This window comes from Staurois parvus, unplaced genomic scaffold, assembly GCF_062004578.1.
Source record: "Staurois parvus isolate SC_StPar_1 unplaced genomic scaffold, SC_StPar_1.0 ptg000390l, whole genome shotgun sequence".
NCBI lineage: Eukaryota > Metazoa > Chordata > Amphibia > Anura > Ranidae > Staurois > Staurois parvus.
Window position 1 is genome coordinate 7,312,393 of NW_028318186.1, and position 15,606 is coordinate 7,327,998.

Below are 15,606 nucleotides of genomic sequence, written 5' to 3' on the forward strand. Positions count from 1 at the left end.
GCCTTTCACGTGTATGAAGACAAAGGCTTCTTATCTTCCTCCTTACTCCTGCCTAGGGAGGACTTCCAGTAAATAGGGTCCTCATGTCTCCTGGAAATATCTAGAGCAGCAATAAATGTTCCTTCTGGGTGATTGTCTTAAAGGGGCTCTCTGCTTACAGTGGAAAACCATTTCAGTCTGAGACTTGTCCCACAGCAAAGGACTGTAAGTTGATGGACACTGAACTTTTCAGGCTCCAGTGAGGAAAAAGGAAACACTGCTTCTGCATTAAAAGCCTAATCTACTATGTTCTATGTGTTTCCTGGCAGTTTGAATCAAATGCTGACTTGTTATACATCACGGCGACTTAAAGCAGACCTTCACTTAAAAGTGAAAGTCCTTCTAATCTGCCTCTTCACCACCCCCACCTCCTGCTCCACATTTGAACGTTTTCTTTTGGGGAAGTGGGAGGAGCGGAACAGGTAACATTTTCTGACAGTTACCCACTCCCACAATTGTCGCCTAGGTGAGAATTGCATATGTTGGGCCCACCCACCCCTGCAGAACATGCCACACATCCCTGGAGGCTGCAGGACCAATCTATCAGCACAGTGTGGTCTCAGGCGCAGTGGGGATCCAATTGTATAACAGCCGGAAGTCACAGCCGGCTCCCATAGCCAAGATGGCAGTACCAGGGATCTGAGGGCCTGCAAAGAGAACCGACCCAGGTGAAGGTAGCGCTGGACTCCTGGGCTGGTGAGTATCTGTTTCTTAAAAGTCAACAGCTACAGTATTTGTAGCTGCTGAGTTTTATTTATTTATTTATTTTAAACAGCCGAAGTTCCTCTTTAAGCCGGAAAGCATCCCAACGTGAATTCTCACAGCTCTGCTCCCCTTCATTTGGTAGATAATGCTGTCATGCTCCTCCCCTGGATTCTCTCCATGTCTCTTGTGGTGAGAGAGTGATACATTCAGTAGTGGCTTTGGGTTAGGAGCAGCGATGTACTACTGCAGAGTGATCTCACCTAGATTCTAAAAGAGGTGAGGGATTTAGCCTACCAGTATGCACACAAATCCTAAAGCAGAACTAAAGTCACAGCGGGTCTCTGGAGCAATTGCTGTAATGTGAAAGTTTGAGTTTCACATTATGGCAGAGTTAATTGCCACAGCATTGACAACACCTCATGATTTCTAATTTTCTTCTGCTCCGGTATCTTCTTTTCACCCAATGGGCAGCCACTGATGTTACCCCTTTGCATGTGCACTGTACTTAACATCGTACCTGCACCATTCTCTACATTGTACTGGCCTGGCCTGAAGTGTATACTGCTCTGCATTAGTGCTGTAGGCACAGTACACTAAAAAAATAAAAAGCAATAGTCGACAGGTAGTGGCACTAGCGCTTCCATGTAGCTTTTGTTTTTTTGTTTTTTTTACAGATTTTAATTTTAAAGTGTGACTGGAATACTGCTTTACATCATAAGATGTCAGGTGCCATGTAGGACATCCAACGCTGAGCTCAACTCGAGCATTGTTGTATTTGAATGCAGGTTAGGAGGCCTCCAGCACTTGAAAACCATTCTAATCACAATGCGCAAAATGAAGTGATTTTGGAGAATAGAAGGACTGGAAAATAGGATTAAAGGTGGCGTATTTTTTTAAAGAGACTTCCTCCCTCTGTTGCGTGAAACAATCTTAAAGGAGAAGTGGGGCCAGAGCTATTTTTGCCCTACTTTTCTTGGGGATCACAGGAGTGCACTTAGTTCTGAACTTCAGGCTGTGACCCATATTCAGCCGACAGTGGGCTAAAGCTTACTGTCGGTTTACATCACTGAGATGATCCAGGCTCTGGAGAGACTCTGATTTTAAAGTAGCGTTCCATTGAAATTCCTACCCAGCATCTGGCTCAGCCTCACAGCGAGCCACTAAGTGCCTGCGCCAGCTGCTCCCACCCGCTCCACAGCCATGTGCTCCAGTGAGCACTGGAGGGACAAAGCAGAGAGACAGTGCCTGACCATTGCCACTCTCTGCTCACTGAAGACTGAGAGCTGAGCGATCAATGGTCTTTGATCACTCATTTCTATGTGTAGAGGCCAGGGACAGATGCAGCATTGGAAATTCCTACCCAGCATCTGGCTCAGCCTCACAGCGAGCCACTGAGTGCCTGCGCCAGCTGCTCCCACCCCCTTTGCGGTGAGGCAATTGCAGAGTGTGGTTTGGTGAATATACATTGCTGAGGGGGTGGGCTGTCCGGAGGCATGGTCACTCTGCCCTGAATGGGAAGGCATCAGTGACTCTGTAAACTGTCTGTGCTTTGACTGTTATGGACATCATTGGAAAGCAGACCAGTCTACTTTGATGTCCCCAGAGCAGTCTTTCTCCACCTGTTTAACTTGGAGGAACCCTGGAAAACCTTTCTGGTCTCAGTAAGCTCTTGCTGGTATTTAATATGTATTACAGCTCATGGTACAGTACTGTACATTGATGGTTATTGGGAAGAATCTCTCACCTTACAGATAGGCAACCACTGACAACAATGATCGTTTTCTCTGTCTGAGAAGTAGAAATTACTCATAGCTCAAGGAACCTCTAACAACCTCTAGAATAATCCCCAAGGGATCCACAGAACTGCAGTTGAGAGATGCTGGCCTGGATCTTCTGTATTGCTCCAGAAAGTGTGCCTTGTTCTGAAGATGACCCTCCAGGAATCGTTCTCATGCTCATTCTAAAATAACAGTCTGTATGAATTTGCATTCTGTGAAACCATATATAGAGCAGTCACAAAGGACCTTTATGCAATCCTGTGCCTGTCTCAATGCATCTTTACTCCTAACATATTCAGATTGTATGGCGGTGAACTTTTGCCCTGTATTTCATTTGGCTCGGTGTTCTTGCTTGACGGTTGTTCGTACGATCCTTCGTCAGAATATCCACAGACAACCAAACCTCATTTATTATGCCAGAGAAGTTGTGCAATTGTACTGTGAATGGGCTTCTGTGATGTGCAGCAGGACCACGGCTGTCTGCTGTTGTCTGATGTTTGATGGAACATTAGACTGAAACATGTCAAGCTGTGTCTGCATTCTAGCACTGATTTCTGACTTACAAGGGCAGTGCTATGTGTAAGATGCTTTCTTTAACCCCTTATGATGCATGCCGTAAATAAAGCTATATCAATTTTGTGTGTGTGTATGCTTCTATGGCTGGAGCTTGTGCACAAGGTTGCTCACAGCGTGTTTTAATTGACAGCACTTCCAATAAAGCTGGCCATAGATGACGCTTTTTTATTTTTATCAGCCAGGATTTGCCCCATTCACACAAACAAGATAGATGGAGGAATTTTCCCCATTGTGCTATTGTATTCTGACAGCCAGGACTCCTCCACTGCTGGAATACACTGATCAGCTCTGCAGTTGTTTGGATGCAGGCGTTGATAGAATGAAAATTTACAAACCGGCCCATTCGAGAGTAGTTGATCGTTAACCATTTCAATACCGTGCAATTTTACACCTTCCTGCCCAGGCCATTTTTCAGGTTTCAGCGCTCTCACACTTTGAATGACAATTGCGCGGTCATACAACATTGTACCCAAACTAAAATTTTATCATTTTCTTCACACAACTAGAGCTTTCTTTTGGTGGTATTTAATCACCGCTGGGGTTTTTATTTTTTGCTAAATTAACAAAAAAAGACCAAAAATTTAGAAAAAAAAAAACACGTTTTTCTTTGTTTCTGTTATAAAAGTTTACAAATAAATAATTGTTCTTCATAAATTTAGGCCGAGATGTATTCTACTACATGTCTTTGGTGAAAATAACCCAAATTAGGATGTATTATTTAGTTTGTAGGAAAGTTATAGAGTTCACAAACTATGGTATAGATCTGAATATTGATCAATCCTGAAGTACTGACAGCCAATCTAATTTCTTGAGGTCCAAGAATGTCAGAATAGTACAAATATCCCCCAAATGACCCCTTTTTGCAGAGTAGACAGTCCGACGTACTTCATAAGAGGAATGGCGAGTTTTTTGAAGTTGTATTTTTTTTGTCATAATTTTTCGGAAAATGAAAAAATGAAAAAAATTTTCACTATTTTTTTTTTTTTTTACATATTGTCACCAGTTTTTTTTTTTGTGCTTAGCTGTGATTTGGTCACAGCTAATCATATGACATGTGCATGTGATTAGCTGTGACCATTCACAGCTAGGCACTAGAATACAATGGAGGGCATGAATGAAGCCATCCATTGTATACAACTGTCATGTGACCTGCTGTGATTGGTCACAGCAGGTCACATGGTACCAGCAACGGGAGCCGGTACTCAGATCTGTCATCGGCCATGTCCGAGGTACACGGCCGGTGACAGATCACGCCGCTGCGTGGCTCTGCAGGAGCGCAAACTGCGCATGTGCGGGAGTACGCCAAATGGCGTGCACCCGGAATGCCGAAGCACTTTTGAAGCCACCAAACGGCCATTGGCCGGGCGGCTAATGGTTAACTTGACTCTTTTCAAATGGAAAAAGCCACATATAATCAAAATTTGGCCGTTCCCTGCTGAAACATCCAAACTTTGATCCATCTAGGGCTAGCTTAAGAGCCCCAAACTAGAGCAGTAGGTTGCTTCAAAGACTTCAGAAAATCGGCTTGAAGCTTACTGAAATCTTTGCAATTGCTTTGTTGAAGCTTGCTGTACACACTGCTCATGTACAAGCAGAATCTTGTGTGTAGGATGATGAGTATTCTGAATGCCTCTAGAGATGTAATTTTCTGTTTTGGTACTGCATATCACAAATGCGTTTTATTTTTTTTTTTCTCATCCTTTGTTGCATCTCATAGCTGCTAATCTCCTGTCACCTTTTGTAACTCTACCCTGTCTACATGCACTCATGATTAAGACAACAGTGTCTCTGTTGCCTTCCCATTCTGACAACCACCTCTGATAAATATATTCTGAAAAGACCACTTGTGTCTCCATTGGAAGGAGACATGACAAGGCAGGAACACAGTAGAAAATGGATCCGCACAACTGTAGTTGCTCTTAAGATTCTTGCATTTATTGAGAGAGCACAGTGTAAAAGTTGCAAATACAGAAACTTGTCGCATTTCAGCCTACATGGCTTTTCTCATAACAGTTATGACTAAAGCCATGTAGGCTGAAATATGTCAACTTTTTGTATTTGCAACTTTTACTCTGTGCTCTCTCAATAAATGCAAGAATCTTAAGAGCAACTACGGTCGTGTGGATCCCTTTTTCTACTAAGTATCATACACAGCTGAGCAACTGTGGATTGGGCACCACTGGTCTCTATGGAATCAAGATATATGGGTAATAGCACTATCATTGTATTAGTTTCAAGACAGGAACACAGTTTGGAGACCAGAACAAAACATCGCTTTTTAAAAAAGAATTGTTAGTAAAAGGAACTTCATGGCAGGACCATGTGCTGCTATTTTGATGAAAGCTGCAGAATTCAAAAACCTGCATATCACTTTTGAAATTTCTTTGACATTTTAAAGCTTAGTTGAGATTTTAGTGATTGGATTTATATCTAGTTTACCTAACCATTTTGTAATATTTGTAGTACCAAATCCACTATAGGGTTTTTCCTTTGAAATGTCCACCAGCCTTCCAGTTTCTGATAAGGAATTCTTGTTAATATTGGTTTCCTCAAAGACTGGTGTCTAAATGAATGGTCATTTTATCTTTTCAGATTAACAGGGCTCACATGACTGCAGAAGCCAAAAGAGCGGCTAAGATGGAGAAGAAACTGAAAATTTTACTTGGCGGTTATCAGTCTCGAGCCATGGGACTTATAAAACAGCTCAATGAGATCTGGGATCAGTACGAGCAGGCGAACTTGGAGTTTAAGACATTCGAAGAGCTAAAGAGACACGAGGATGTCGCTATTCCCAGGCGGATAGAGGTAAATGCTTTCTATCCAAATTAACCTAAGATTCTACCCTTCTTGGTATCTATTTTTATACACTGGTAAATATTTGTCTGCTGTGTACCCTTATGATTGCTGGTGGGAATTTGTTTATGTGGTTACAGCTCAAACTGAGCTTTTATTTAGTCCTTCAACTTAGATAACTGAACATAAATTTTAGCTTGGTATGTTACTTTGTTGATTTCAGCAGCTACTCGTTTGCAGGCAATATCTTGCTGTTTCATTAGATCAGAACAATGTGTTAAAGCTGATCCCTAGGCTTATCACACACACACACATACTAAATATGAACACGTTTAAAAAAAGCCCTACCTGTATGGGTCAATATTTACCTGATTCCTTGGTCACATGTTGGGTCCCAGGTCTTCTGAACTGCAGAGTGGAAGGGTTTTTTTTTCGGGAGCCCACACAGCTACCGAGTAAAGTGAGCAGTTCCCATTTTCAGGGTTCTCCTAGGTCCTAAAATCTCCAGTGGCAGCAGCATGACAGGTTAGTGGTGAATAACCAGTTTTCACTCCCAGAAAAGGTGTCCGCAGCTTTGGACAAATGGCTGTAAGTGAATGAGTTATGTGGTGTAAACCATTGCCCAAAGAAGGGAAACCTGCCATGCTAAATTTCTGACACCAAACATCCTGCCTTAGACCAAAGATGCCTGCTTTTATCCTAAACATAGAAAAAATCTGTGACTAAGGCCTAGGCTTCCCCAAAACACAAAAAGAGGGTGAATCAACCTAGTGCATTATCCCACAACTTTTATTATAAAACCACATAAAAATATATTTACAGACATCCGATATAAAAAGCATATCAAGCTACAAAATACATGTGACTTAGCAACCTCCAGAGCCCAAGGGGACCTCAGGATCTCGATTTGGCTGACACGTTTTGAAGGATCAACCTTTTTTCTCAGAGCCAAACAGTTACAGTTCCTTCAGTTCTATATATACACACACACACACACACACACACACACATACTCATGATTTTGACTTGACGATCTGGAGCACATCCCTGACAAAAAAGGAAAGGGTCTACCAAAGGGGAAAGAGGTACCAGCCAAGAAATCTTTATGCCCCAATCAGCATATGCCAAGTACAGGCATCCAATTAAAAGACAGATATTTAATACCACCATGCAAACTAAAAAACTAAACGGTGTAAGAAATCAATATAAATCACCCATCTCATGACATATATAATAAAGGATTTGCATTAGTAACAGAAGCTGGAAGGGTCCAAAGGAGAGGTATCCCCACTATAATTACAGACTTTCACCATCAGTGATTAACCAATCATGATACATATCAAGTATTTTAACACTGTTCCTGTGTTCCCTTATTTTTGGTGTAAAGGAGGATTCTCTATAATGTATCCACCTATGTGGGTGCAGATGTATACAGTGGAACGCACATCGGAGCCCAGAGCCAAAAGCTTGGGCCGGAAGTGCATACAGGACATAAATTCCAGTCCACTTCCCAAGTTTGGGAATTAATCTGTACCCACCACCTGTCCTGTTCATCCATGTGATAATAGGTAAGGCTTGGTTACAGTAGCAAGGTTTATTTTCCAAGCTGGAAAAGTCCAATCCTTAGTGACAAAGTATGCTGTAGGACACTGGAAATGAGCCTGTTGAAAGCAGACATGGGGAGATGCCACCACATAATACTTTTTAACCACTCGCCTACAGGGCACTTATACCCCCTTCCTCCCCAGGCTAATTTCCAGCTTTCATCGCTGTCACACTTTGAATGACAATTGCGCGGTCATGCAACACTGTACTCATGTGAAATTTTTATAATTTTTTTGTGACAGAGCTTTATTTTGGTGGTATTTAATCACCTCTGGGTTTTTTATTTTTTCTTAAACCAAAAACCACTGAAAATTTTGAAATTTCTTAGTGTTTGTTATAAAATTTTGTAAATAAGTGATTTTTCTCCTTCACTGATGTGCGCTAATGAGGCTGCAGTGATGGGCACTGATAGGCTACACTCATGGACACTGATAGGTGGCACTGATGAGGAGGTACTGGTAGGTGGCACTGATGGGCACTGAAAGGCAGCACTCATATATGGCACTGATAGGTGGCACTGATGAGGAGGTACTGGTAGGTGGCACTGATGGGCACTGAAAGGCAGCACTCATATATGGCACTGATAGGTGGCACTGATGCACACTGATAGGCGGCACTGATGCACACTGATAGGCGGCACTGACTGGCACTGATTGGAAGCATTGATAGGTGGCACTGATTGGCAGCATTAATAGGTGGCACTGACTGGCACTGATAGGTGACACTGAAAGGCAGCTCAGATGGGCACTGATATGTGGCATTGATGTGCACTGGTAGGCACTATGTGGCATTGATGTGGCACTGATGGGCACTGGCAGGTGGCACTGATGGGCACTGACAGGTGGCACTGCTGGGGCTACACAGATCATCAGGGCACACTGATCATCAGTGCCCTGATGATCAGTGTACATGTCCCCTCTGAGGAATGCCGATTACCGGCTCTGCTCTGCTCTCGAGCTGTCAACGTGACAGCTCGTGAGGAGAGAAATGCCGATAACTGGCATTTCCCTATTAACATGCGATCAGCTGTGATTGGACACAGCTGATCACATGACCGAGCTGACATTTTCGGCTCTTTCCGTTGATCGCTGATCCGCTGTGTCCGAGGGACACAGCGCACCGCCGATCGTGGCACTGCGTGCTCCTGGAGCCGTGCATGAGCAGTTAGAATGGGAGGACATCATATGTCCTCCCAGAATGAGAGAACCGCCTTGCGCCTGTCATTGTACTATATGGCAGGCGGGAGGCAGTTAAGGGTGTATGCTCCAGGTTTGCAGACTGCCCCTCCTGTACCTAAGAGTTTGTGTCTGTCTGCTAGGAGAAGCCTGGCATCTATCTGCTAATTGTGCGAATACAGTAAGCCTTCAAACACACACCACAAGAGAAGTCTTGGTATCTTATGTAAACTGCATACTGGCTTTTTGCACTTTTAGAGTACATTTCTGATATAAAGCATGAAATTATGTACAAAAATAATACAAATGAAGCAAAAAAAAAGTTCATATGAATATTATATTTCTGATTTTTTTTTTTTTCTTTCGATCTGTTAAGTATATTTTTAAAAATTATAATTAATTACTCCTAATAGCCACCAAAGCTATTTAGAATGTATCATTTTTTGTTTACTTTTTACAAGTACCTGTTTACAGGGACCAGTAAAGACATCTGTCTGCAGTTTTGCCACCGAACTAACTCTTGGCTCTCACACTTAACACAGGGTTCACCCTAGCCCACAGTCTGGCTGCGGGTGCAGGAGTCACACCTGTTCCCACACCCACATGGCAGCCCTACACATTTCGCAAGAGTAGTCTTGCTAGATGCGTGGGGCTGCCATTCATTCTGAAAGGCACCCCCACACATCTCCGCCTGCAGCTCGATCACAGGTGGGGGAACCGCAGGGCTAAAAAGACAATGCGGCTTCCCTGTGGCTGTGTTTTTTAAAAGGTGCATGCACTTTTTTTGTGCCGGACACGTGGCACAGCAGCCCATTCAAAGGAATGGGCTGCAGTGCCTGAGCAAATGCGGGCCACAATAAGGTGAACCAGGCGTTAATGCAGATCCTAGCAGTTACTCTAAGATGTGCAAAGTACATCCTAGACCCCTAACTGTTTAAATGATACTGGTCTGAGTCGCCGAAGTTCTCTTCCTTAACATTGCTCATGTACGGGGGGGATGCAGAATTACAATTAGTACTGGACCAGGATAAAATATTGTGCTTTGTTCATCCTTCCACAATATCATGAAGGTTTAAGGAGTTGCAATAATCCAGTAATGAGTTCTTTATATCTTCTTCTTATTGGAGCTCCTGCCAAAACTATTTTGTTTTGATTAGAGGGGACAAGTGTTAAAACTTATAACACGCCAGGAAGTAAGCAGAATCTTCCTAACAGGAACAGAGACGGCAATAAAAGTTGTTTACTGGTAAAAAGGAGAGGATTTTGAACTTTTACAAGGTTCTGTAAAGTTTTAGTGCTGTGTGTGTCCCTATTAAGGGGTTTCTACTCTTTTAGTTATCACAGGGGACACAGACAAATATAAACTGGACAGAAGCTCCATTCCTTCACTATTCTAGAACAAAAAATATAGAAGAATAAAATGTGTTATTTCAATTTCTAGTTGAGGACCTTTTGGTCCCCTCCCCATAATTTGTTCGCAGTTGACAGAATATCATAGACGATTTTTATCAGTGTTGTGTGTTTGAAAATATCACTCCCTGCCTTCTTTTTTTTAATGCCTTGAGTTTTGATAGCCCATCATATCTATCCATTCATGTATCCATGAATGACAGTAACATATTTCATATAAATGCTCTTTGGTTAGTGTCCTGTTCACTTCTCTGACCAGTAGGTTGATTGACACTTGGCTTTAGAGTACATTGGCAGGATAATTGGCCATAGTCCTTACCTAGTATGAGTGGTCAAGTATATCCTAAAGCATTGCTAAAGTTCCAATGCAGTGTAAAGATGGACGTCAGGCAAACCACTAAATACACAGATGAAATGCGTTTGAGAAATGTTTTACCTGCCAAAGGATTTGTTGTTTTGAGCTCTGCAACACTGTCCAGCAGGGGCAGGAGACTTGATTTTTTTCTGCTGCAGCTCACTAACACTTTACAGGTCTTGTCCCTCCCCTAGCCTGTGACTAGACAATGAAAGGCAAGGAAGCTTACTTTATAGATGTATCACTCTTCTCTGTATTCCTATCACCATGCTCCTTTCACTGCAGCACAACTTATTGCTTCCTAGTGCTGCTTTTCCTCCTCCCCTGAGCTCTGCTCTGCAGGGACTGCAAGTAACTGGTTGATGCCAGGTCCAATTCCTCTGCTCACACGAATTGTGTCAAAAATGCATTAAATTTAATAATGTCTTCATTAAGACAGAGCTGCATTAATTTGTATATTTTTATATCTGCCTGGAATCCAGCATTAAATAGATGTATTGCAGTAGTTGTAAACCTATGCCATTTAGTTTGGTTAAAGCATTGTGTATCATAAATAATTCCCTTTCTTAATCGTACTTCACAGGACACAGAGGTCTTCATATTCATGAATACTTGGGTTACACTGCCACATTCAGGTGAATGGACAGTGGCTAAAAAGGCAGTTTTTAGCTAGTGTACCTAGGTGATGGATGTGTCTACCCATGTCTCTTTGAAGATTTTCTTTTGTGGTCTTTAGTTTCCCTAATTCCTGGTTTGTTTCTAGCCCCCGGGAGGGGGGTAGTGGAGGGCTTCATTCAGATCTTTTGCTACAACCATTAGGCCAAGAGATAACTGTACCTGGGCCCCGCATGCAAGGGCAGGGACAGACTGTAATGCTGCCAACTGACACTGGATCCAGGAGTCTAGAGCAGCGGGTCAAGTCTCTAAAGGCTTTGAGGATGCACTCGACCTGATGGTTGAAGATTTGGCCTGCTGGCCCTGCAGCATGAACTGGTAAGTGCCTCTGGGCCAGGTGGAGCAGGTGGCAATCTTGTTCTACAGTGTCTTTTGTACATTGTGGCTGTTTTCTGCAGACATTGTTAATGTCTTGGCAGTCAAGCTGTGGGATCTTCCAAATCAGCTGAAATTGCTGTTGCAGATACAATCTTCCATCCAGCTTTAAGGTTGCTAGCTTTGATGGCATAGCTGGTAAATCCCAATTTCTGTGGGATAGGGTTGTTTCTGGCCATCTAACCCATACCCTCCGCAAGCCAAGAAAGTCAAACTCCTGAAAGGTGTATCGCCATACATGGAAAGCCTTTTTTTGCCCTGGGTAATGCTCGTAAATTTCATTCCTGACAGTATGTCATGGAACATATACTGGATTTTCTTCAATCTGGTGTGGAGTTGTCTCCACACCAGATCAAGGAACAGATCTCCGCTTTAGCCGTCCTGTTTCAGTGACCTATTGTGTCTCATTCCGTGGTAAAAGCCTTCGTGCAGAATGGTCACATGGAATGTTCTAACTTTGCAGACTTCCTTGTTTTAGTGAGATCGTAATTTGATCTTGTCTGTTTTGTTGATTTATTTTTTACTTCTCCGAGAGATCCGCATAACACTCAACAAGGTTGTTATTTTGGCTGCTGTTACATCAGCTCACAGGGCCTCAGAGTTGGCTCGATTTTTCTGCAAAAAAAACCCTTCCTGATTCTTCATCAGAATAAGATGGTGTTAAGGCATTGATCCCATTTTCTCTATGGTAGTTTGGTTTTTTTTCACTTGAATCCGAGCATTGTTTTTGTCCTAATCCTAAAGTTGGGCATACACTAGTAGATTTTCAAATGAACGTTTGTTTTGAAACTTTTCAGTACATTTGATGGCTTTATGGATTTCGTTCAAAAGTGGATCAAAATTTCATTTGCATTTAACATTTGATTTTGGAGTAAAAGGACCTTACCAAACGATAAACGTATACAGTGTTGGAAATTTGTTCAAGAAATATATTTTAATCCTGCTCCTAACATTGATTTGACCACATTAAAGATTGGAGAGTATGAGCAAATGTTTTTAAAACAGAAATCTTCTTGTGTGTACGCAGCTTAAGTAGAGTTTTAAGGAGAAGGTGCTTCAGTTTTTGGATGATGTTAAAGCTGTCCAAAATTACCTGAAGTCTATAGTTTTTGTTTTGACAATCTGATTCTCAGTTTGTTCTGCCTGAAGGTCCTTGCAATGTTCAGGCTGCTTCTCAAGCCACAATTTATAGGTGGAATTGTAAGCTCATTTCTCAGGCATATGTTATCAAGGGCAAAGTTCCTTCTTTCTTCTTTAGCATCAAGCTTCTGTTAACAGTTGTATGGATGCAACCTATTCTTGTCTTCCCGTGTTTGCTAAATTTTATGGGGTAGATGTTCACACCTCTGAGGGCACCAGTTTTGGGCATGAGGTCTTGCAGGTGGCTTTATAGTGAGATTCCCTGTTTTATTTTTGGGTTTTGTACGTGTTTTGCCTGGAAGTGGCAGCATAACCCATGTAGTCCTCATTTTTTTTTTTTTTTATACAATATCTGTTTTCACTTTTTTATTCCTTAGTTGCATCTTGATGTTGCTGATCTCCTACCTTTTTGCCTCTTTTTGTCGACATGCACTCTGTTGATGCCTGCATTGTAAATCTCAGAGTAGGTTTCCTGGTGGTGACAACAGTGGACCGTGCCTGCAAAATGTGGTCCAATTCGGTCACTTGTAGTCTCCATTGGAAACCCATACAACAAGAGCACAATTGGAAGACAGGGACACTCTGTAACAGGAAGTGCCTGAACAAGGTCCTTCATGGCAGGATCTTCAGGTATAATTAAGTAAAATTAAAATATAAAAAGCCCTGGGTAAATTATCGGCATGGTGTCTTGGTGTTAGAATGAGTGCACTGCATGGGAGTTGTATCATCCTGCACTGGCAAGTCAAGATGGCCCGAAGACTTGGAAGCCATTGAGAAGATTACTGCGGGTCACTGAAGCAGAGGTGAGTATTCGCAGAGTTTAATTCAGCATTTAATGAAAATTGCAGATTTAAAAATGGTGAAAATGGCTTTTGAAATGACATCAACTTGATACAAATTTTAATTTTTAGATTTGTATCTACTTTAATAGTGCAAGTGTTTGTTCCCATTAAGTACAAGTTATGTTACTATGTTATACCTGAATTCAGTTTCAAATGAATGTTTAATCTTTTTTTTTTTTTTATTAAGTTTCTGAAAGAAGATGTTCAGCGGCAAGAGGAGAGAGAACGGGAACTTCAGCAGAGATTTGCAGAACTCCTGCTTGAGAAGGAAGGCTCTGTATCCAAATACTAGCAGCTTAAGGTTTAGCCAGATGTTGGCCCTTTTTTGCATGTACAGCTCCTGCTACCTGTGATCAGTGAAGACCTGCTACATCCCACTGCTACAGTGTGTGTTTGCTTTGTCCTGAAGACTGTTCTGTATCGTGTGGGGAGCCGTGCTTTAATAGCCCATAAAAGCCTAAACCCATTTTATTTGCCATAAACTGATCAGACAAATCTGGTTTAAAGACTGTCCCTGAAACTAATTGAAATGAATTAGGCAGAGAACATTTATTTTGTTATGTCCAGAGTCCCTTTCGTTTCATCTCATAAACAGATGGGCTGCAGTCCAGTGATACTTTCCATCTTGGTGTCACTCACACAGTTTTACTAGGTGAATATGTTTGTTTGCTTTTTGTTTTGTTTTTTTGTTTTTGTCTTTTTTTTCTACTGATGAAGATTCGATAATTCCATAATTCCGTTCCAAACGTGCATGGTGGCAGCGTTGGATCATCCTTTAATCTTAGAGGTTTTATTTGCCTGCTGGTTGTTGATGTATAATAAATATTAATGTAAAATAAAGTGAATGCGGTTTGAGTTTATATTTTTATTTTCTATATCTGAACTTATGAAAGATTTTGAAAAAACACCTTGGCTTGTATAGCTACCGATCACATTTTCTTTCTTGTCCATTGAGGGGCACAGGAATTCAGCTACAGTTGGGCTATGCTCCTGCCTTCAGGAAATTGGGAACTGCCAAACAGGAAAATTGTAGGCCAGCCCCCCATATATATCCTGCTCCTACCAAGAAATCTAGCTTTTTTCCACTTTTCTGCATGGATTCTTCTTCAAAATAGATTCCTTGCTATACCGTTGCTTGTCTGTACTTAGCAGCTTTTCCATTTCTTCCGCATTACTTTGGAGTGCCATACCCAAACCCCACTGGACTGGTAAAGTAGAGCTAGCCCGGCATGTGACCTATGGGCACTGGACCCTGCACTGTGGCTTTTTCTACAGGAAATTGGAAACTGCCAAACAGGAAAATTGTAGGCCAGCCCCCCATACATATCCTGCTCCTACCAAGCAATCTAGCTTTTTTCTGCATGGATTTTTCTTCCTTTTGAACTCATTGGTATACCGTTGCTTGTCTGTACTTAGCAGCTTTCCCATTTTCCATTTCCTCCGCATTACTTTAGAGTGCCATACCCAAACCTCACTGGACTGGATGCGTGAGGCTAGCCCGGAATGTGACCTATGGGCACTGGACCCTGCTCTGTGTCTCTTTCCAGACCTTAAGAGTACTGGTAAAAGTTAGCCACAGCACTTTCTAGGATCTTAGCCATTGCAAAGCCTCTGAGCATGACCCTGCCTCCAAAGAGTCTTGCTCTGTTAGGCCGTTTGAGCTGAAGAAGACTCTTCTGCATGAAGATGTGTTCCCATTTCTGCAAGTTGGCATCTGACAGGTTCTTGTCAGACAGCACGGCAAAATGGTGGAGCAGACAGAGCGCCAACAATGGATGGACCATTGACGCTAATGGATGATGCCACTGCTTTAGGCTTTACTGCACATTGTTGGAGCACTATACTCTCCCCATCAGCAGCTCTCACTGACACAGGAGAGATCACATGACCGGAGTGGCCTGAAAATTGGTAAGTATATACATTTTTCTTACAGAGGCTACTTAGGTGTTTGGAGGTGGATGGGGGCAGTTTTTTAAAGCTAGTTTGGACTAAGCTTGAAACTTCATTTTAATTGTACAGGTAAGTAATGTGTTTTGTTAACATTTTTTAATACCAGGGATGGTACTTGCATTGAATGAAATGTGTCCCTTCTGCTTATGGCTGCCATATTTGTTGAAATCATCATTCTACTGCCTCTC

At 42.2% G+C, this 15,606-nt stretch overlaps 1 protein-coding gene across 1 annotated transcript in view; it reads left to right on the forward strand.

The window, feature by feature from the left end:
* The window catches only part of CDC5L (cell division cycle 5 like), a 93,285-nt gene extending 78,957 nt beyond the window's left edge, over positions 1-14,328 (forward strand). The window contains exons 15-16 of the mRNA XM_089686060.1: positions 5,691-5,903; positions 13,656-14,328. Of these exons, the coding sequence (XP_089542186.1) occupies positions 5,691-5,903; positions 13,656-13,760 (318 nt within the window). The 3' untranslated portion in view covers positions 13,761-14,328. The remainder of the gene's footprint in view (positions 1-5,690; positions 5,904-13,655) is intronic.
* Positions 14,329-15,606: the final 1,278 nt, after the last annotated feature.